The sequence below is a fragment of the Heterostelium album genome, assembly GCF_000004825.1.
Source record: "Heterostelium album PN500 unplaced genomic scaffold PPL_scaffold6, whole genome shotgun sequence".
NCBI classification, from domain to species: Eukaryota; Evosea; class Eumycetozoa; order Acytosteliales; family Acytosteliaceae; genus Heterostelium; species Heterostelium album.
Genome location: NW_008805068.1, coordinates 1,138,595 through 1,159,253, shown reverse-complemented (window position 1 = coordinate 1,159,253; position 20,659 = coordinate 1,138,595). Strand labels below are relative to the sequence as shown.

The window sequence follows — 20,659 nt, the reverse complement described above, 5'->3', positions numbered from 1 at the left end:
TCAATCTTGGTCAAACTAGTTGATGATAATAAACATGCTTAAGAAATTGAAGGGAGGAGTTAATCTTCAAAAAAAATATTTTTATTTTTATTATTTTATTTTTACTTCTTGTTATTCGTCAGAAGTGTTGCACTAATATTGCTGTATATATATATATTTTGTTCTATTGTTATCTATGAGTGAATACAGAGAAAAAGGTAATCAATACTTTAAGGCAAAACAATTGGAGGAAGCACTCTGGTGTTACACACAAGCAATTGAATTCGATGGAAATGATCATTTGTCATACACCAATAGGAGTCTGGCATTCTATATGTTGTCAAACTATCTAGAGTCACTCAAAGATGCCAACAATGCTATTGCAATCAATAGTAAATGGTTCAAAGCATACTTTAGAAAGTCATTGGCACTGAAGCAACTGAGTAGATATCAAGAGTCTTTGGAATCATTGGATAGTGCATTGGTCTTGATTGAAAATAACAATAACAACAACATCAACACTGGTGAAATGAAATCATTGATACAACAATTCAATCAAGAATATAAAGATATTAGTACATTACTTATAGGTATATATCTCTCTCTATAAATCAATCTATTGATTGTTGTACAACAAATATATATACTAATATTATTATTTTATTTTTAGATTCAAGATATAAGTTGTTAACAAAAGAAATGAATGTAGATGTTGCCTATATAAATCGATATAAAGGAAAGGGTGTCGTCTCCAAATCAAACTATCAAGCTAATCAAGATATCTTTCAAGAATCACCATTAGTTTCACATATATCATATAAATTTATTAATAATGTAAATATATATATATATTATAAAATTTGTATAATATAATAATCAATAATCTAATATTACCTCTCTCTGTTTCAGAGCTTATTTAAATGTTGTTCACATTGCTTATCAACAAGATTAGATGTTAAGTTGTTTTCAAAAGAAAATTTAAATTTATATAATAATATATATAGCAATGCAACTACAATGATTAGATGTGAAAGAGATGGATGTAATGATGTATATTGTTCAATAGATTGTCTTAATCACGCAAAATCACAGTATCATCAAGTAATATGTTCATCTCCAACCGATGCAGATCTAGAAAGATTATATGCAAAAGCAATTGAATATAAACAAACCAATCCTTTAGTTATTCTCAGAATATATGCTAGCATATTACAAAACATCACAATCAATAAGCTATCCATCAACAACTCATTATTACCATTCACAAGTTTCGTTTCCAATGGAGAATGGACCAGTCAAAACGATACAGAAATACTTTCGATTCTCAAAGATATATTTAAAGAATATAGATCAAAAGAAATAGAAATAGACAATTGTAAATATATTTATTATTATTAATACTAACTTATTAACTTATTACAATATTAACTAACAAAATAACTACTACTACTACTATTAATTTTAAAGTATTTACAATTAATAAATATAGAGAATTCAATTCGATTATACAATGTAATGCATCACATGTAAATCCACCATCGGATATTCACATGTATATTAATGATCTGGTTGCAAAGACACCACTTTCCGTTGACCATATTGTTGTTTGTGGTAAGAAGGTTACTTTCGATAATCTACCAGAGTATCTCGAGAAATTCAGTGATTTATGTATCAGTGGTAGCGCTCTCTTTCCAATAGTCAATAGTTGCAACCACCATTGTAATCCCAATGCAGTGGTAAGCTACACAACCAACTGCAATCGAGTCACTCTTAGATCTCTCAGATCAATACCTATTCATGAAGAAGTAGAGATATCATACATAGATGAAACTGTTTCATGTTCACAGCGTAGAAAAGAGTTACAACATAAATATCTGTTTAATTGTAAATGTACAAGATGTTTATGTGAACAATAAAGAAAAAAAGAATAACAAAGGAAAAAAAAAAAACAAATAAGTTTTAAAATTATTATATGTATATACAAAGAATTTATTTAATTATATTGATTGATTGATTTAAATAATGAGTCAATTATATGACCATTTTGTGAAATGGGTTATTCACCCTTAACAACTTCTGCCTGGTGATGTGGCGGGGTCCGGACTTACAATGGAAGAGCTTGACATCGGAAACCAAATAACTATTTAGAAATATAGTTATATTTCCTAAAGGGCTGTACGGAAAACGGCATTTGAATGTAGATGTAGAACATTCAAAACTGTATATTTAAATGTTGTTGTTGTGAGCAATGTTGTCGATCAAAAAATTATTATTGATTAATCCAAACATTGATCCGTGTGTATCGAAATCAGTGATATCGAATGAATAGCTATTGTTGTTGTTATTATTATCAATATTATGCACTGACGACGACGATGACGATGATAACGGTGCGGAAGTAACAATTGGAGCTGGCACATGGAGAGCAGAAGAATACTCACCCAAGATGGAGAGTTGTGGCTGTTGTTGGTGCTTGTTGTTTCTCTTCTCAATCATACCGATAAGATACGATGTTGTGTTGATTGGAGCGGACGGACAAACCAAACGACGACATACTCTTTTTACCTGCTGCTGTTGCTTAAAGTTTTGCTTCTTACACTTTAAAAGAGAGGATGAGTTAAACTGATTCTTTTTCAAAGTTAAAGATTTATTGTTTAAAAATTGTAACTTATTCTTACTTTTAAAAGAATTTGATTTATTACCACCGTTTCTAATTGTAATTAAAATGTTGTACATTTTTATTTGTTTTTTATTGTTATAAATTTATAAATAAATAATTATAAATAAAAAAAATATTAAAGGTAAAATAAAATAAAATAAAATGTTATATATCTTTTAAAGATGATTATGAATGTCTATTAATTATGTTGTGAATTGAAAAAAAAAACAACTATTATTTCTTTCGTTTCAGAATAAAAAATCAAAAAAAATTGTAAAAAAAATCAAATTAAATTAAATTTATTTGTTTGTAAAAATTTTTTCAATCGAATTGACAAATGTGCAACAGTTAATTCTACTGTTCTTTTCATTTGGTTGTCTAATTTTTTTTAATGTGCATTGAATCTTGATCTTTTTTCTTTAAAAATCAATGTGCACACACACAAATCATTGATTTATCATGATCGAAAGGTGAAACAGATAGTTTTTTGGAGTTTACTCAATAAGAATAATTCTTCTTCTGTAATGTTCAATAACTTATCTATCTTTAAAATAGACAACACTTATTTTATACAAAAAAAATTAAAAATTAAAAAAATTTTAAAAAAAATAGATTTTATTTTTATTTGGAGACCACTCCTTGATTTTTTGTAAGAAAAAAATCTGGCAATCAAAATCCCACCAGGATTAAGATAATAAATTTTGATTTTTTAAATAGAAAGATCTTATTCATTAACATAGTTTGGTACCATTGTCAATTTCCAAATTTGAAAGAGGTTTTTGTTTTTTTTTTTTTGTAAAAACAAAATATAGATAAATAATCTTATTTGTACATATAATAAATTATATAAAATGATAAATAATATAACTAATAGTAGAGAAGAGATCGTTGTAGATAATCAACATTCAGATTCTGTAAATTGTTTGTCATGGAAGAAAGAAGCATTGAAGTTGGCTATTGATGAGAAGATCTTTGAGAAAGATCCTTTGATTCTTTTATATAATTTAGATCATTTCAGATCGTTGGCACGCGAAGCCAATGAACAGTTGGGTGGTATCCAATCGATGGCTATCAAGTCGAATCCTGTCATGGGATTGATGAAGGAAGCGGTGCGTTGCGGCCTCGGTGCAGAGGTTGCCTCGTTCGGTGAGCTGAAAATCGCAGAGGCCGCCGGATTCCCGGTGGAGAAAATCATCTACGACTCGCCTATCAAGTCACAAGAGGAGTTGGAATACGCTCTGAATCTCGGTGTCAAGCTGAATGTCGACAACTTCCAGGAGCTCGACAGAATCATCGCCATCGTCGAGAAAATGTCGGCTGAGAAGCTAGCAACTGTTTGTGTCGGAATTCGTGTCAATCCACAGGTTGCCGCTGGAAAATACCAGGATCTCAGCACCGGTGTGCCAACCTCCAAGTTTGGAATCGGTATGGAGAATAGCGAGCGTATCGTTCAAATGTATCAGACCTACAAATGGCTGAACAACGTTCATCTCCATGTCGGTTCCCAGGGTTTCGAAATGTCACAGACATCCGACGCCATCGTAAAGGTTTTCGAGTTGGTCGAGCACATCAATCAGCTCACCAACAAACAGATCCGATTCTTCAATATCGGTGGTGGTCTCTCTGTAAATTTCGACTCTGAAAAAGACACACCTACATTCAGCCAGTATGCAGCGCATCTCCGTGAGAAGCTGCCACGTCTGTTCTCCGGTGACTACGTGGTGATCTCTGAGTTTGGTAGATCGTACTTTGCCAAGAGCGGTGTTGTCGTCAGCAAAGTAGAGTATACAAAGCAATCGGGTGGTCGTGACATTGGTGTCATCCATGCCGGTGCCAACTTATTCATTCGTACCATCTATCAACATCCACTCTGGAAGTTGAGAGTAACCGCTTTCAGCCACGAAGGACAATACTTGGATGGATCCAATGGTAGTTCCATCTATGATTTGGCTGGTCCATGTTGTTTTGCTGCTGATCTATTAGTAAAAGAAGTAAGTAGTTAAAACAATGATTTACGAAACAAAACAATTTCTAACAATTAAATAATCGATTATACAGAGAAAACTTCCACATTTAAATCCAAATGATTTTATAATGGTACATGATTCCGGTGCCTATATGTACTCCTCTTACAGTCATTATAACCTGAGACTTGCACCACCCATCTATGCCATTGACAGTGAAGTGCAAAATCTACGTTTAATTAAAAAAGGTGAAACAATAGAAGATAAAATTAGATTCTTCTCTTAAATCAATCTATAGAAAATAAATCACTGTAGATGGAATTAGATTCGCCCAATAGTTATTTTAACATCGAACCAGATTTAAAAATAATTAACAAAAAAAAAACACAAGTCTTTGCACGATTTATGTTTGAAAATTAAAATGGTTGTGTTAATTTTGAGGCAATTTTTTTTTTACGAATCAATGGATGGTGCTTTTTACCATGTTGTCAAACAACCAGTGTTGTAAATTAAACATATGCTATCTTTTTTGTTGTTGCTCACACTTAACTCTAGTAGCAATCATTAAATTGTCAATCATGTGTCTCAATAAATTGTCAATTAGGTCATCGAAAATGGGTCAATAAAAGAAAGCTACACAACGTGATTGACAATCATCACGTTAATAAATACTCGAGAACAAAGTACTTTTTATCATTATCATTCTCAGACCCGATAGTAATTTATTTAGTTTAATTATTTGTAAGTATTAGATATATCTACATCTACATCTACATCATTCACTTTAGTTATTAGTTAACTATTTAAATTTGTTTAAAAATATAAATCATTGTAAACAAATGCAGCAGTTGTTCATATTTATAGTTATAGCACCTGTTTAATGTTCACTATAACATTTAATGGTTGCGATGAGGTAACAATTACTCACGGCAATCAAACTCTGTTTTTTTTACTACAATTTTACGATCGTTGTTATAACCACTAAAGTGACCCGTTTGCGCTTATACATCATAATCACACAATGAAAAACCAAAAAGGCAAAAATAAAAATTTACAAAAAAGAATGCGCTGATGCTTCAAAAAGTGCACTTTTTGCAATTATTTTTAAATAACACCAATATAGCGTTAGAGGAATTCCATCTTAATCATAATGATTAATGCGAAAAAACAACTTTTCATATCACATTTTCTAAGTTTTCGATTTCTAATTTTAAATTCGAAAGAGTACATTGTTGCTGCTGACTCAACAAATCAATCAAATGCACACTCCTTCACAATAAAGGGGGTGGAGGGGATGTTTTATTTCCACCACAATTCATTTACACTTTATATGTGATCTATAATAATATAATGATGATCTGCAGGTGTGCATTTGGTGTGGTCTTCATTCAACCACCTGATAAATCAGTAAGAAAGAAAAATAAAATAAAATAAAATAAAAAAAGACTTACTTTACTTTACCGAAGTAACAAAATAATAAGAAACAAAAATATAAAAAGAAAATAGTTCTTTATTTTAAAAAACTATTAATAATAATAATAATATTAAGTTCAATTAATTATTTATAATAATAATAATATTACACACTTAAATCACAAAAAACAACAAATTTAATTTTTAACATTAAATCAAAGCAATACCACCCCACAATCTTAAACAGAAGGGTTCGAAATCAATTTAATTTTGAAAATTTCTATTTAAATCAGTGTAAGATTAATTCCAATTATGCATTATATATTAATTAAAAAAACACAACATCAATAATATTTAACTCCACTAAAAAAGTTGAGATAAACATGAAATTGAATGATTGAGTGCTTACTTTTAATTCATTAAAAATTATATTTATAATATCTCTTTGCACCATCTTATTTTTGTATTACACAATTATTATTTACTTTTTGTTTACTTTATAATAATATTTGTTTTAAAAGAATAATAATATACATATATATGTATAATTCATTCCAATTATTATTTATTCTATATTTAAGAATATACAAATCATAATAATAATAAAAAACAATATAATAAAAAAAAAATGGACTCAATGGCAATGTCAACAACAGATTTTTCAAGTAAGTTTTCGAGACTTGAGTAAAACAGGTTGTGAACTTCATATCCTATAGAATCATTGTACAGCAAATCTTCAATCTAGAAAAAAAGTAAACCAATCATATCTATTCTTTTTAATAGAAAATAGAAGATCTTGATCTTGTTTACTAGATAGTTGATTATCATAGATTGCATTTAAGCATTTTATTTCGAAATAGGATTGAATTACCATTATCACATCACCATCACCATCATCACTATAATACATATTGTCTCAATAACTTTATTTTGGCACCAAGAACGTATAGTATATTATAGTTGGTTGTATCAAATTTAATATTACAGGAAATAATAAATATTGTGGAGCATAAAAATAGTAGTAGTAGCTAGCAGTTTTTGATATCAACCAATACAGCAATGACTCTTTTTATGGATTACATTTACTGTGTTCAGATAAAAATTTGTAAATCCATTTTATTATTGGATGGTTTACACTTACACAACTAAAATGATTGTAGGTGCAAGACTACCACTGTTTTTCTATTGTTAATAGTTGCGGAAAACGATTCATAAATTAATTCTATTTACACCAATACAATCCTATTTTTAGTTTTATTTTGTTTTTTTAATTATTATTACTGGTTTCATACCAACAAATGACACTTAACCCACTTTCACACTCAACAACACACCACCATTCCATTGATATGTGATTATAATTACCCATAATCCATATTAATTCCGTTTGTAGTATTGAGTATTATTATTGGTGATTATAATTTATAATTAAAATCAAAATTCACACTATATTTTTAATTAAAACACGCACACAATCCATTATCATATTTAATCGGATCTCAAGATCTAATTACATTCATTTCAAATCAAAATGTCTTGTCTTATCGTCGTATCTCATCATTGTGGGTATCTTCGAAACATCGACGTTTATGTGGTGTGAAATTCGAATTGTCTATTGGTAATATAACATTCTCTTTGGTTTTTGTTAAAATGACCTTATGTACAGTACTTGTTGTCTGAATTGGATAGTGAAAGGATATATTGGTTGGTTTGTCAATTGGTTATTATGATTGATAACAGTGTGTTTGATTATCTGTTCTCATCAGTAGTAGTACCCACTCATTTATTTATTTTTTATTGCTAGATATGGAGAAATATTTATTTGTTTAAAAAATAAATTAGATTGTGTAATTTAAGATAATACAAAAATTGATTTCCAACACCAAACCAAACATCCTCTTATCATTTTGAGATATTTGCAGTATTGATTATTGATTCGCACTGTCTCTGGTAATCTATAAAAAACATCACAACACCCCAACATCATAAATATTAATTTTACCACTAACTCACTCGCTCAAATTCATTTATAATGGTGTGAAATATTTTAAATGATTGTGGTTTATACACATATTTATATATATATATATATTTATATGTATATTTAAAATAAATAGATCGAAAAAACATACGGTTGATCAACAGATTTTATTTGCAATGTTTTGCTATTTGGTTTATTTTATTAATTTATTTGTTTACATGGGAATGTAGTAGATCATAATCAGCATATGTTGGTTGGTATTTCCGCATTCTACTACTACTACTACTTACCACTACTACCACAACAAAATTATCCACCACTATACTAAATAAATATACCTTACTCACGCTCACATTCATCCTAAATTGCAATTTTCCAGTATCCACTTTTGTTTTTTTTTTTTTGTTTTTTTAATTTGGTCTGTTTGTCTTCAACACTAACAACACTAGACAAACAAAATGCTGGTGATATAATGTTATTAAAGGAATCCAAAAAACATCATTAATAACAACAAGAGTGCCAATATTGGTTACTCCAAACCAATATTAATTAAAATACACATTTGTTTTGGTTAATCAATTTCTGAATGTAAAAATGGCAATAAATCATTAAATAGTTGTATCATCAAACTAATTTCATAATGTCAGTCAACAACAAGCACAGATTGACAAGACAAACTCAACCACAAGAGTCATTCTCATCATCATCATCATCAAAAGTATTCTATACCTTATCAATCCAAAACACAATCCATCAAAAGTGCATATGAATTGGAATAATAAAAGTGTTTTTATTTTAATAATAGAAGTTAGTATTATTAAAAATTTTAATTATCGCAGTGTAGAGGCAATAACAACAACAACTAAATATAAAATTAAAAAAACTAAATTACCTGTTAATTTTCTTTTCATCAGCCAACCAAGCAAACAAATATAAATCAAAAAAAGAGATAAAAAAAAACTTTACTTTATTTGTTATTGTTTTGTTTTTGTTCTTTTCTTGTTTTTATTTGTTTTCACAAGAATTAACATCACAAATTTATTTTAATATAAACAAATAAATTTGATCAAATAATATTTTATTATTTATAATCAAAATCAATCCAATCAAAAAACTGGATTTCTTTTTCTTTTTCTATTTGTTTTTTTAAATTAAAATAATTATTTTAATTATAATAATTATTTTATTGTTGTAATAATATAATAATAAATAAAGATTTGATCAATCAAATCAATCAAGATTTTTCTTTTATAAACAATATTAATATTAACAAAATATTTCTTTTTATTTCTAAACATAAATATAATAATAAAATTTTTTAAATCTAGATAGTAAAAATAATTATCAATATATTAGTAGTATAAGTGACAGCAATAATCGCTCCTCCAACAATTACACTACTATTTCACAAGCATTGTTATTAAATATATTACCGTTTCTATTATTTCTTTTTTCACTTTGTTTCAGTATAACCACAACAATGCCAGTTCTATCAAGAAAATCAGGGAGAAAGATGTCTAAATCAGCTAATTCTTTGGATTATAATCACCATAATAATCATCAACACCAACACCACGCCAATAATAATGAACAACCACAAACACAACATTCCCATCGATTTTTTTCAAGTATTATCGACTTTTTTATAAAGATAAAACCATCGTCATCGTCATCGTCATCATCATCAGCATCACAATCAAATTTGGCTACTATTCCATTAAATGGAAATCACTACGCACCAAAACGTTCAACTTCATTCATTGTACAAAAAGAGAAACACCAACAACGTTCATTGGATTCAATAGACACAATTATAGATGAGAATAATAATAATTGTAACAATAATAATAACAGAAAAAATACATCAAAAATGAACCGACTATTACATACTCTATCTTTCCATTCATGTGGTAATTCCAGCTCCAACCACATCAACCCCCACAGTCAAACCAGTATCAATTTATTTAGTCATCCAAGTTCCAATTCCAATTTCTACAACAACAAGAAAAATAGCTCGTTTCCATTACATTTGTTACCAGAGGAACTGCTGATAAAGGTTGCCATGAATTTCAGTGCCGATATGATATATAAAGTTAGTATGGTTTGCAGCGATCTCCATCGTTTGATGCAAGACATTGGACTGTGGAGATACAAGGTCGAGGAGAAGTGGATGCCACTCGCCAATCAACATTCTCTTTTGGCCAGAGGTGAGGTCAACGACCATCTCGTTTGGAAGAATTACTATCACATTCGTGGTGTTCTCAGTAGAAAAGGTGCCGTTTCCTCCATGTCCATTCGTCCTAAGGGTTCGGTTCCGTCACCGCGTTACCAACACACCGGAACCGTTATCGGATCCTCGATCTACTATGTCGGCGGTCAAGAGACTCAGTTGCGTCGTTTCAACGACATCTATAAATTCAACACAGAAACTCATAGATTCGCACGTCTCGAAGTTACAGGAGCCGTTCCCAAGTTTGCTCGTCACACAGCGGTTGCTCTCGGCTCCAAGATCTATGTGTTTGGAGGATTCGACGGTTCCGGAATCTACTTTGATTTGGCAGTGTTCGATACCGACACTCAAATCTGGTCGAATCCAATGGTCTATGGAAATCCACCAAGATCTAGAACCAACCATGCTTCCGCTATCGTTGGAAACAAGCTCTATGTGTTTGGTGGAATCAATCGTGATGCTCGTTGGGAACTCCAGGATCTCGACGAATTCTTTGTCTTTGATATCGCAACCATGACATGGTCCGAGGTGTTGCCAACCGGAGATTTGCCATCGGCTCGTTGCGGACACCGTTTGGTTGCAATCGACACCAAGCTGTTTATGTTTGGTGGTGGTGCAGGTGATTCGTGGCGCGAACGATTCAACGACATGCACATCTACGACACCGAGACCAACGTGTGGCGAAGAGTTCCATCGATTCCACTGGTGCGTGTTTGCACATTCAGCAGTGTGTTCGTCATCGGCAATCTGGTGGGAGTGTTCGGTGGTCAACACCTGATCAAGGGAAAGGTCACCAAGAAGATGTACTTTTTCGACACACTCTCTGAGAGTTGGAGTAAACAGGAATTCACTCACAGTGGACCGAATCCACGTGATATGGCATCGGCCGACGTCGTTGGTGATAGAATCTACATGTTTGGTGGATATGATGGTCGTGCAATGGATGATCTAAATGTCATTACAATCTCTCACGAATTAAAAAATCTATTACCAACCATTTATAAATAAAATAAAATAAAATATAAAAAAAAAATAAGAAATAATATAGTTATAAATATAAATCAAAATTAAAAGTAATTCAATTCATTTGTTTATCATTATTATTTTTTGATAATAGCTGATAAATAACAATTAAATTATTGAGTTTGGTTTTTTTATTAATAAAAAAAAAAAAAATTTATTAATAAACTTCATAATAAATCATAAGAGATATTCAGTATCTTTTCATAATAACATGTTTGGTATGACTATTTTTATCAATTTTATGTATGTTTTGTTTTGATTTTTAAATCGCCCTATGAAATTATTATTTGCAATTAATTGATCAAAAAAACACAATTTGTTTTATGAACAAATTCATAGAATCAAAAAACATCTTTGCCCCATTTTAAGATTCCGCACGATTCATCAAAAAAAATTGATAATTAACTGAAAAAAAAACACTCATTTTTGATCTATTACATTCCATTTGAATTTTTATGAAACGAATCACCATCAGTCATTTATAGATATATAATATTATATGTACCATATTATTTATATTTTATTACCTATAAAATATCTATTATAGTATTATATAAAAATAAAGAAAGTAAAGTAAAGTAAAGTATTTATTGATATTTACATCATCATCAAAAAATAGTAGCAAATATTATTTATAAATACACACATTCAATCAAATAATTACCACCTTTTTTTTATTTATGTTTTGATCACTTAACTTAGATAAACCAAATAATAATTAACACACACTTGATCATGAAGTGTTTGAAACAGTAGGGTAAAAACAACAACCCCTACCTACATTCAACTTGTCGATCACCTAACATGCAAATATTGAAACTCTTTATTCTATTCAATACCCATTAAAATATCAATAACAAAAGTTAAATTGGCAACATAACCAAATTCATATGTATACACAATTATTTATAATTATATATAATCAATTTAGGTAGATAGTTCAATATTAATCCATCAATCCATCACCATCACCATCCAACATCATCATCATCATAATTAAAATAGAAACAATAAATAATATTATAATTAAAAAAAGAAATAGAATAGATATATACACTCATCTCTTAACAATTTGGATCAAATTCTTTTCATTTTGTATTTTGGTGTTTTCTGCTGTTTCAATATAGATAGATAGAGATAAACAATTTTATTTATTTTATCAAAAAATTATATTTAATTTATACTTTTTTATTTAAAGAAATCAAATCAAAAACTAATAAATTATCTTGGTTATTATTATCGCTTTGACAATATTAGTAAAAGACCAACCAAAGCTTAGTTTTTGGATCGAATGGCAACAACTTTACAGAAAAAACATCAATTGGTCAGACAACAAACCAGAGACCTCTCTGTTATTCACACTTATCACGATGAAGAGAAACAAGGTTTGGTGGAACACCTCAATTTCCTCCTACAAGATGATCAATATTTAAAGAATAGAATTCCAATCGATCCAAAATCAGATTTAATTTTCGATTCACTTAAAGATGGTATTATATTATGGTATGTTTTAAAAGTTAATTAAATATAGAAAGAAAGAAATAAATTAAAGGATTCAAATATATTTCTAACACAAATGATTAAATTAAAGTAAAATGATAAATTCAATTAGACCTGGAACAATGAAAGAAACACAAATAAAGATTGCCAGTAAGATTAATATTTTCGAGATGAATGTAAATTTGGATTTGTGTTTGAAGGCGGCGCGTTCCATTGGTTGTTACACTGTCAATATTGGTCCAGTCGATTTCCAGGAAGGCAAACGACATTTGATTCTTTCGATATTGTGGCAGTTGGTCAAGATTGATTTGCTCAACAAGGTGACACGACTTGCAACTCGTGTCAAGGCAGAGATTCTCTCGCTCAACGTCGAGGAGAGAATCGAAGAGTTGGTTCCCGATGAAATTCTGGTGCGTTGGGTCAATCATCATTTGAGTGCATCGACATGCAACCGTCGGGTGTCCAACTTCTCATCGGACATAAAGGATTCCGTTGTCTACGTTCATCTATTCAACCAGCTGGCACCGAGAGTCTGTCTTTTGGATCCACTCGAAGATACGGATTTGAGTGCTCGTGCAACTAGATTCTTGGAGTATGCAGAGCGTGTTGGATGCAGGAAGTTTATCACTGCCGATGATATAGTTAGTGGAAACGGACGTCTGAATATTGCATTCGTTGCATTCCTCTTTAATAAATTCAATCAGGTTGCAGAGGAACCGGCAGTTCCTGAGCAGGTGCTGAAAGAAGCCGACAGCAAGATTCAAGAGAATGAATTGGTGGTGGCAGAGATTCAACGTGAAATCCAAGCGTATCAACAAAAAACTCATGAAAGTGCAGAGAGAGTTGCAGAGATAAAGAGAATCATTGAGGAGCGAACCAAGGAGGACAAGATCATCGAGGAGGAATACGAAGAGAGAATCGAGGTGATCGAGAAACAAATTGAAGTTCAACGTGATGAATATCAAGAAAAGATAAAGGCGATGGAGGAAGAACTTGCACGGCTGGAACAAGCTGAAGAAACTACAGCTGCTCTGGTCCAGGAGCTTGAAAATGAAGAGAAAGAAACTGAGGAGTTGGAAAAGGAGAGTCACAATTGGGGTGCGGATTTGGATCAGATAAAGACAGAGGTGGATACTGTTGCGAAGCAGAGAGTGGAACAAGAGATTATTTACAATGCTGCCAAAGAAGAGTTGGATAAGGAGAATGAAGAGCTCGCTAAGGAGTTGAAAGAGGTTCAAGACAAGGTAGATGAAACCGGTTTGACAGAGACAAAGAACAGACTTGCTCAGGTCAAACAACAGGTTGCAGATACCGAACAGAATATCGAACAACTCAAGAAGGATGAGAAAGAGTTGAAGGTGGTTCTAAGTGATGCTCGTGAAGATCGTATTCGTATCGCCAATGCCAAGAAGAAGATTCAAGAGCAGTTGGATACCGCCAAAGATAACACAGTCAAGGTTGTCAAGACGAGAATCGAAACTGAGAAGATCATCGATAAGACAACCAAACAAGTTAAGGATCTAAAGTATGAGGTCGATAAGATCAAGAATGATACAACCTATGTGAAGCAACAAACCAGTGTTCTAAGAGTGGAGTTGAATGAAGCAGAGGAGCAAGTGGTCGATTTGAAACAGGAGAAGCGACGTCTGGAGACAAGAAAGGTGGAGATTCAGGAGGAGCTGTTTGAGAAGGAGGTGGAGCTGGAGGAGACACTGGTGGAGAAGGAGGAGCGCGTTGAAACCAAGAAGAAAGAACATCGTGAAGCAATCCACAAGATGAAGAGAATCTTTGACAATGAGAAGAAGGAGATGTATGAAGAGCGTGAGAAACTAAAGATACAAATGGTACAGGCTGAAACCGATCTGCTAAGGGAGGAGTATGCCACTGAGAATCTCAGAAGAGAGACGGATTTAATGGAGATGAAGACACGTTCCTATACACTCGATATCAACATGGAGAGAATCGAGACAAAGGTTCTAGAGGAAAAGATAGAGCGATTGGAGAAAGAGAGTAGCAAGACCGTTGCTGCTGCAGAGGAAGAGAAGAAGGCAAACAAGAAGTTGGATGAGGAAACACTTGTGGTGCGTGAGAGCAAGACTTTGTTGCGTGAGACATTGGTGTCGGCATCGATTGAGACTGTCAAAGAGACAAGAGAGACACTGGCGTTGGAAGGTGCCAACGAGTCGATACAGGCAGAAGCGGAATCCAATGCTGACAAGGCGCGAAGATTAGAGTTGGCAGCGATGGAGGAATCGGCAGAGTTGGATGTCAAGATGGATGAATTGAAGGATGAGAAACGAAGACTGAAGAAAATCAATAAGGAGAAGAAAGAACAAGAACGTTTGGTACTCGAGAAGATCGATCAACAGTTTGGTAAACAGCTACTGAAGGCAAAGGCATTGGAAGAGTACAAGAAGAAAGAACTATTGGATATGACTGCACAGACCGAGGATATCGAGTTGAAACAGAGTCGTCTCGAGGAGAAGTTGAGTCGCGCCAAAGTGGAGCTGGCCAACAAGAAGGAACGTCTCGAAGTGACATCATCGGAGCGCAACCGATCCGAAGAGAAGAAGAAGAAGTTGGAGAGTGAGTTGTCGCGAGCGATGAACATCATCGAGAAAGACAAGAAAGATAAAGATGAAGTGGACAAAGACTACGAGATCACCGCTATGAAGCTGAAGAAACTGAAAGAATCGAGTGCTTCGAAATCAAAGGTCGAGAAAGAACAGGCTAAGCGTGACTTGGAAGAGAGGTTGGAGAAGCTGAAACGATCGCTCTCCGAGAAGGAAGGTGAAGTCAAGACATTCAAGGATCAGAGTGAGAAGCGTACCAAAGAGGAGCTGCTAAAGTTGACTCAAGAGAAGAACAAAGAGCTCGAGAAGCTGAGAGAGAAGATGGAGAAACAGCTGTTGGAACAAGAGGGTGACACAATCAAACGAAAGGAATCAGAGATTGGTAGACTCAACTCGAATAACGTCAAGCTACAGAAGGATATCGAGAGAATCTCGGCAAAGAAAGAGAGTGCCAAAGAAGAGGAACGTCTACTACTCGAGAAACTAGCAAGACAAAAAGAAAGAAAGAAACTATTAAAAGAGAAAGAAAAGCAATTATTACAAAGTAAACAACAACAGCAAGATGATGAAGAGGAGTTAGATGGTGCATCTACTACTTCTACTACTAAAACAGCAGCAACAACAACATCAACTGATGAGTAATAAGTCAATATATAACAAGTAAAAAAAACATATATAAAATCTGTATCATATGTATCAATAGTAACAAAAGTAAATAAAACAAATAAAACAAGTATATATAATAATATAATTTAACTACAACTTTTTTTACTTTATTTATACCATGGTATTGTACAAAAAATACATTTAGACATATAAGTGATAAACACAACTGTGTTGCACTAGCAATGTAAAGACCATTCAGTTTGTTCTAATTTTTCATTAAGACTTGCTATATCATCGTTATATTGTCTAATATTTTGTTGAATACTCTGTTGTTGTTGTTTATATATTGTATTAACATTTTATTAGTTTTTAAAAAGAACATTTGATTTAAAATATCAAATATAATTAAACATACCTTTGTTATATCTAAAATAGACGATAAGCTACTGTTTGTAATAGATAATTCTTTATTTATAAGATAATAAGTAGCATGTGTTCTTGCAGTGTAACTCTTTCTTAATGATTCATTTAATTCCTCTGTTATTATTTTAGTTAATTGATTAGTTTATATTGTATTTGAAATCAAATATATATTATGTACATACTTAATTTTCCCTCACCAAGACTCAGTGGTGTTCTAGTTTGAGAGGATGGTGATGGCTTTGAAAATTGTGATAAAGAAGAAGAAGACGACGACGATAGTGACGATGATGATGGTCTAGCAGAGACCGCAGTAGCAGCAGCAACGGCAGTCAAAGAAGATGTAGATGTTGTCAAAACAGGCTTTATCGAAGATATCGATGTTGATAAATTATAATTATTGTTTTCATTCTTTTTCTCTGTTATTACATCTTGTTGGCTCTTATTATTTTCTGTTGTTTCATTTACATTATTATTATTATTTAATTTTATATTTTCATTATTGGTTGTTGTTGCTGTTGTTGTTGTTGTTGTAGTAGTTGGTGAGGTAGTAGTAATATTATTAGCATTGAATTCCAATGTTTGTGATGATGATAATGGTTGTGCAGTAGTTGTTGTTGTATTTGCATTTATATTTGTATTTGTTGTTGTAGATGTTGTTGTTGTTGATAGTTCAGCAGTAGCAATATGATCCAACTTTTGATAAGAATGATTCTTTGGTAGTGTCTGAACGACCACGACTTCTTCGTCATCATAGTCTTCATCTTCTTCCTCATCTTCCTCACCCATTACAATCTTTGAGTTCTTCACTGACATCTTTCTTTCTTTTCTTTTATTTTCTTTTCTCTTCTTTTCTCTTCTTTCGAAATTAAACAATATAGATTATACTACTACTATATACTTTTAATATTAAATAAATCAACAAATGAATGAATAAAATAAAAATAGAATTAAACATAAAAAACTTACTCACCCATTTTTTTTTGAATTTTTTCACTAATCATATTTTAAAGTAGAATCATTTTAAATAACAATAGAGATCTCTTAAGTGGTAACAAGTCTCACACAGAGTATTATTTAATGAGATAGATCTTTTAGTTATCATTGAATTATAAATTTTTAATAATAATTAAAATTTATTTATTTTTTGAATAAATTATCTTTTTTTTTTTTAATTTATTAGAAATTCAAATTTCCCGCTCAACAGTAATTAAGATTTTCATTGATAGTTGTAAATATTTTTTAGATTTTGAAAGTTTGTTATACATATATTTATTATTGTTTTGGATGTCTGATTTAATAAAAAAGAGATTGTCTGTTGGACAACCATTAAGAGATAATAATAGTCATAAACAGAATCAACAATCACAACAACAGCAACAACCAAGAAAGAGTATATTAACAAATAGAAGTGATATTACAAAGAATAATAATAGTAAAAAAATGTTACAATTGTAAACGAAGATAAAAATGATAATGATGATATCGATAGTGAAAGTGATAAAGATGTAGAGTTATTGGATGAAAATAATCAAAAGAAACAACAACAGCAGCAGCAACATCAACAACAACAGACGCAACAACAGCAACAACAATCAATGTCAAGTCAATTATCAGCCGTGCCTATGTCAAAAAGAAAGTCATTATTACCACCTAAACCAGTTTCAAATTCAAATTCAAATAATAATAATAATAATAGTAACAATGGTATAACAAACAGACAGAATCAACAACAACAGCAACAGCAACAAAGAAATGTACTTACAAATGAACAGTTGTCAGAGATGTATTCAAATGTTATAAAGTTATCTACTGAAAATGTATGTTTTCTATAGAAATTAACAATAACAATCCATATTTAAACTTATTGATTTACTTCTTTTTTCATTTGTTTAGAAAATCAATACAAAGAATACATGGCATCTAAATTTGATTGATCATATTGACGATGTCTTGGTGAAACAACAGAATACAAACAGTAATACAACCAATTTTCAAGCGGCTTCATGTGCACTCGATGCAAGTATCAAGATCTATTCGAGTCGTGTTGATTCAATGCACAATGAAGTGTTCAAGGTGTTGGGTGGACTCTCGAGAGACGGTAAGGAGACCGGTGGTAGCGACGATGAAGACGATGACGAAGACAAGGAGAAAGGTGGTCTCGATGCCAATGGCGAACCAACCGGTGAATCGGAGAAACAACGAATGGAGAATAAGAAGCGAAAGAAGATGAGCAACACCATCGAGACCAACATGGATAGCATCACCTGGAAGAAGGCAGACAAGACACACAACTTTGATCCACTCTTTCAAAAGACATCGGCAGCGTTCGACGAGGGTGGAGTCAGAGGTTTGCTACTGAACAAGCTGGCATTCCAAAACTTTAGAGTTATATTGGATTCTAAGGAGTTGTCATGTCCCTCACTAGATAGCAACAGCAATAACAGTAGTCAACAACTACCACCTCCTGCAGCTGTTGTTAAACCTGCTACTACAACTACACCTGTCATTCCAATGGAGATTGATTATAATGAATTTGAACCAAGTCAAGACATTGAAGTTTCACAGCAGCAGCAACAACAACCAATTAATAATATTGTCAGAGAAGATGGATCTACATCGTTCAAGATCGATGTTTCCAAGTGGAAGTTGCAGGTTGGTCGTGTTGGTGCAACACAAACACCAATAAAGAGGCATGCAAGTATATGTCCATTGCTGTCGGCATTCAATGGTTGGTCTACAAAGAGTCATGATATTTCGACAACCGGTGGAAAGAGTCAGTTACTGCAACAGGATGATAAAGATACGATTATGACTGATCAAGATGGTGTTGGTGGTGAGTCATTGCCACAGATCGATTTGGAGGCAGAGGACAACTTTGCTATTGGAGATGACCGTCATCTAAGTGATGGTGAAGATAATGATATAGGCGGTGATTTCGAACTGGGAGGTGACTATCAAGATGATTTCGATATGCTAAGCAATAATAATAATAATAACAACAAGGATATCGATATAAACTTTGCAGATAATATTATCAATGGTAGTTTTGAAAATGGAGGTACAAACAACAACAACAACAAGTCAAAGAGTTTAGATTTTGCATCGGACAACTGGGAGAATCTTGATTTCGATAATGATAATTGGGTACTACCAACCAGTTGGAAAATCAAGATGAACAATCGTAAGGCTGCAGCATCTGGTGTAGTGGGTGGAAAAGACGATGAACTGGGAGGAGCAACCTCTGCTTCGTCTTTGGCTGCCACTGCTGGAAAGAAGAGTAAATCCTCTAAAAAGAAAGGATCGGTATTCATTGACTTTGATGCACCTGCACCACCCGACTCTATGTTTGAACCACCCAAAGGCAGACAAACCACTACACTCTCCTCAACCGCCCTAAAGAAAGCCTCTGAAAACTCAACCATCTTACCACCAGACGTACATTATGACCCAACCAATCTCTGTAGATTATTTAACAAACCACAATGGATTATACCTCCTGTAAGTAGATATTAAAATAATACCATCTAAATGATAATAATTGACTATTAATGATTTCTTTATATATAAATTATGTAGTTGAGTAAAAGAGAACAATTCTTTAAAAAGTTATATGGGAAGAACGATTCTACTACAGATATAGATGGTATTACAACTACCACAACCACTAATAACATTAGAGAGAGCAGTGAATATGATTTTCCAAGTTCTCAGATTCTCAATGATAATCATGCTGGCAATGGAGATTATGATACCGGTGGTGGAAACGATTATGACGATGGTCTGATTGATAATGGAGACTTTTGTGATTCAGGTGGATTCGATATGCACGAGGAGGATCTCCCACACATGGAGAGTGTAAAACCATCGAATTGGGCGGACGATACCACCGAGGGACCAACACTCATTGAAGAACCATTCAAAGTTGCTAAATTCGATCTTCCATATGCAAGAGTTGCCAAGAAGATCGATGTCAAGGAAATGAAATCAAAGGTTTGGTCGATTGTAGAGACAAAAACAACCAGTAGCACTACACAGCCGACAAACAAATCAAAAGAGAAAAGTGATGATCCATACACAGACTTTACATCGGTATATAAAAATCTCAAAGTGGATAATTCAACAGAGGTATCTGTAGCGATGGCATTTATGTGTGTGCTTCATTTGGCCAATGAGAAAGGGCTTTCACTTCATCAAATAGAGAAATCAGAGGATTCAATCAACAATTTTACTATAGCTCAATAATAACTTTTAGTATTATAATTTTAATAAAAAAGATTTGAGAATAATATTTCAAATACCTATTTAATT

The 20,659-nt window shown here is 32.3% G+C and overlaps 8 protein-coding genes across 8 annotated transcripts; 5 read left to right on the top strand and 3 right to left on the bottom strand.

The window, feature by feature from the left end:
• Window positions 1–175: 175 nt before the first annotated feature.
• On the top strand, window positions 176–1,895 carry PPL_07026 (SET domain-containing protein; the record flags this gene model as incomplete). The annotated part of the gene is made up of 4 exons (XM_020577876.1): window positions 176–569; window positions 650–813; window positions 889–1,354; window positions 1,447–1,895. The coding sequence occupies 4 exons, from the start codon at window positions 176–178 to the stop codon at window positions 1,893–1,895; spliced, it is 1,473 nt and encodes a 490-aa protein (XP_020432324.1).
• A 310-nt stretch (window positions 1,896–2,205) lies between these two features.
• Window positions 2,206–2,715, bottom strand: PPL_07025 (uncharacterized protein; the record flags this gene model as incomplete). Its single annotated transcript, XM_020577875.1, has 1 exon — window positions 2,206–2,715. The coding sequence occupies one exon, from the start codon at window positions 2,713–2,715 to the stop codon at window positions 2,206–2,208; it is 510 nt and encodes a 169-aa protein (XP_020432323.1).
• Window positions 2,716–3,489: 774 nt separating this feature from the next.
• On the top strand, window positions 3,490–4,888 carry ddcB (group IV decarboxylase; the record flags this gene model as incomplete). Its single annotated transcript, XM_020577874.1, has 2 exons — window positions 3,490–4,629; window positions 4,697–4,888. 2 exons carry the CDS (start codon window positions 3,490–3,492, stop codon window positions 4,886–4,888), a joined length of 1,332 nt encoding a protein of 443 aa, XP_020432322.1.
• Window positions 4,889–6,782: 1,894 nt separating this feature from the next.
• PPL_07023 (uncharacterized protein) lies at window positions 6,783–7,391 on the bottom strand (the record flags this gene model as incomplete). Its single annotated transcript, XM_020577873.1, has 4 exons — window positions 6,783–6,787; window positions 6,826–6,914; window positions 7,157–7,189; window positions 7,381–7,391. The coding sequence occupies 4 exons, from the start codon at window positions 7,389–7,391 to the stop codon at window positions 6,783–6,785; spliced, it is 138 nt and encodes a 45-aa protein (XP_020432321.1).
• Window positions 7,392–7,546: 155 nt separating this feature from the next.
• On the top strand, window positions 7,547–11,234 carry PPL_07022 (Kelch repeat-containing protein; the record flags this gene model as incomplete). Its single annotated transcript, XM_020577872.1, has 3 exons — window positions 7,547–7,611; window positions 8,481–8,524; window positions 9,325–11,234. The coding sequence occupies 3 exons, from the start codon at window positions 7,547–7,549 to the stop codon at window positions 11,232–11,234; spliced, it is 2,019 nt and encodes a 672-aa protein (XP_020432320.1).
• Window positions 11,235–12,540: 1,306 nt separating this feature from the next.
• frpA (actin binding protein) lies at window positions 12,541–15,964 on the top strand (the record flags this gene model as incomplete). Its single annotated transcript, XM_020577871.1, has 2 exons — window positions 12,541–12,752; window positions 12,841–15,964. 2 exons carry the CDS (start codon window positions 12,541–12,543, stop codon window positions 15,962–15,964), a joined length of 3,336 nt encoding a protein of 1,111 aa, XP_020432319.1.
• A 200-nt stretch (window positions 15,965–16,164) lies between these two features.
• On the bottom strand, window positions 16,165–17,325 carry PPL_07020 (uncharacterized protein; the record flags this gene model as incomplete). The annotated part of the gene is made up of 4 exons (XM_020577870.1): window positions 16,165–16,254; window positions 16,344–16,465; window positions 16,534–17,207; window positions 17,318–17,325. 4 exons carry the CDS (start codon window positions 17,323–17,325, stop codon window positions 16,165–16,167), a joined length of 894 nt encoding a protein of 297 aa, XP_020432318.1.
• Window positions 17,326–17,635: 310 nt separating this feature from the next.
• Window positions 17,636–20,593, top strand: PPL_07019 (uncharacterized protein; the record flags this gene model as incomplete). Its single annotated transcript, XM_020577869.1, has 4 exons — window positions 17,636–17,783; window positions 17,813–18,168; window positions 18,245–19,849; window positions 19,928–20,593. The coding sequence occupies 4 exons, from the start codon at window positions 17,636–17,638 to the stop codon at window positions 20,591–20,593; spliced, it is 2,775 nt and encodes a 924-aa protein (XP_020432317.1).
• Window positions 20,594–20,659: the final 66 nt, after the last annotated feature.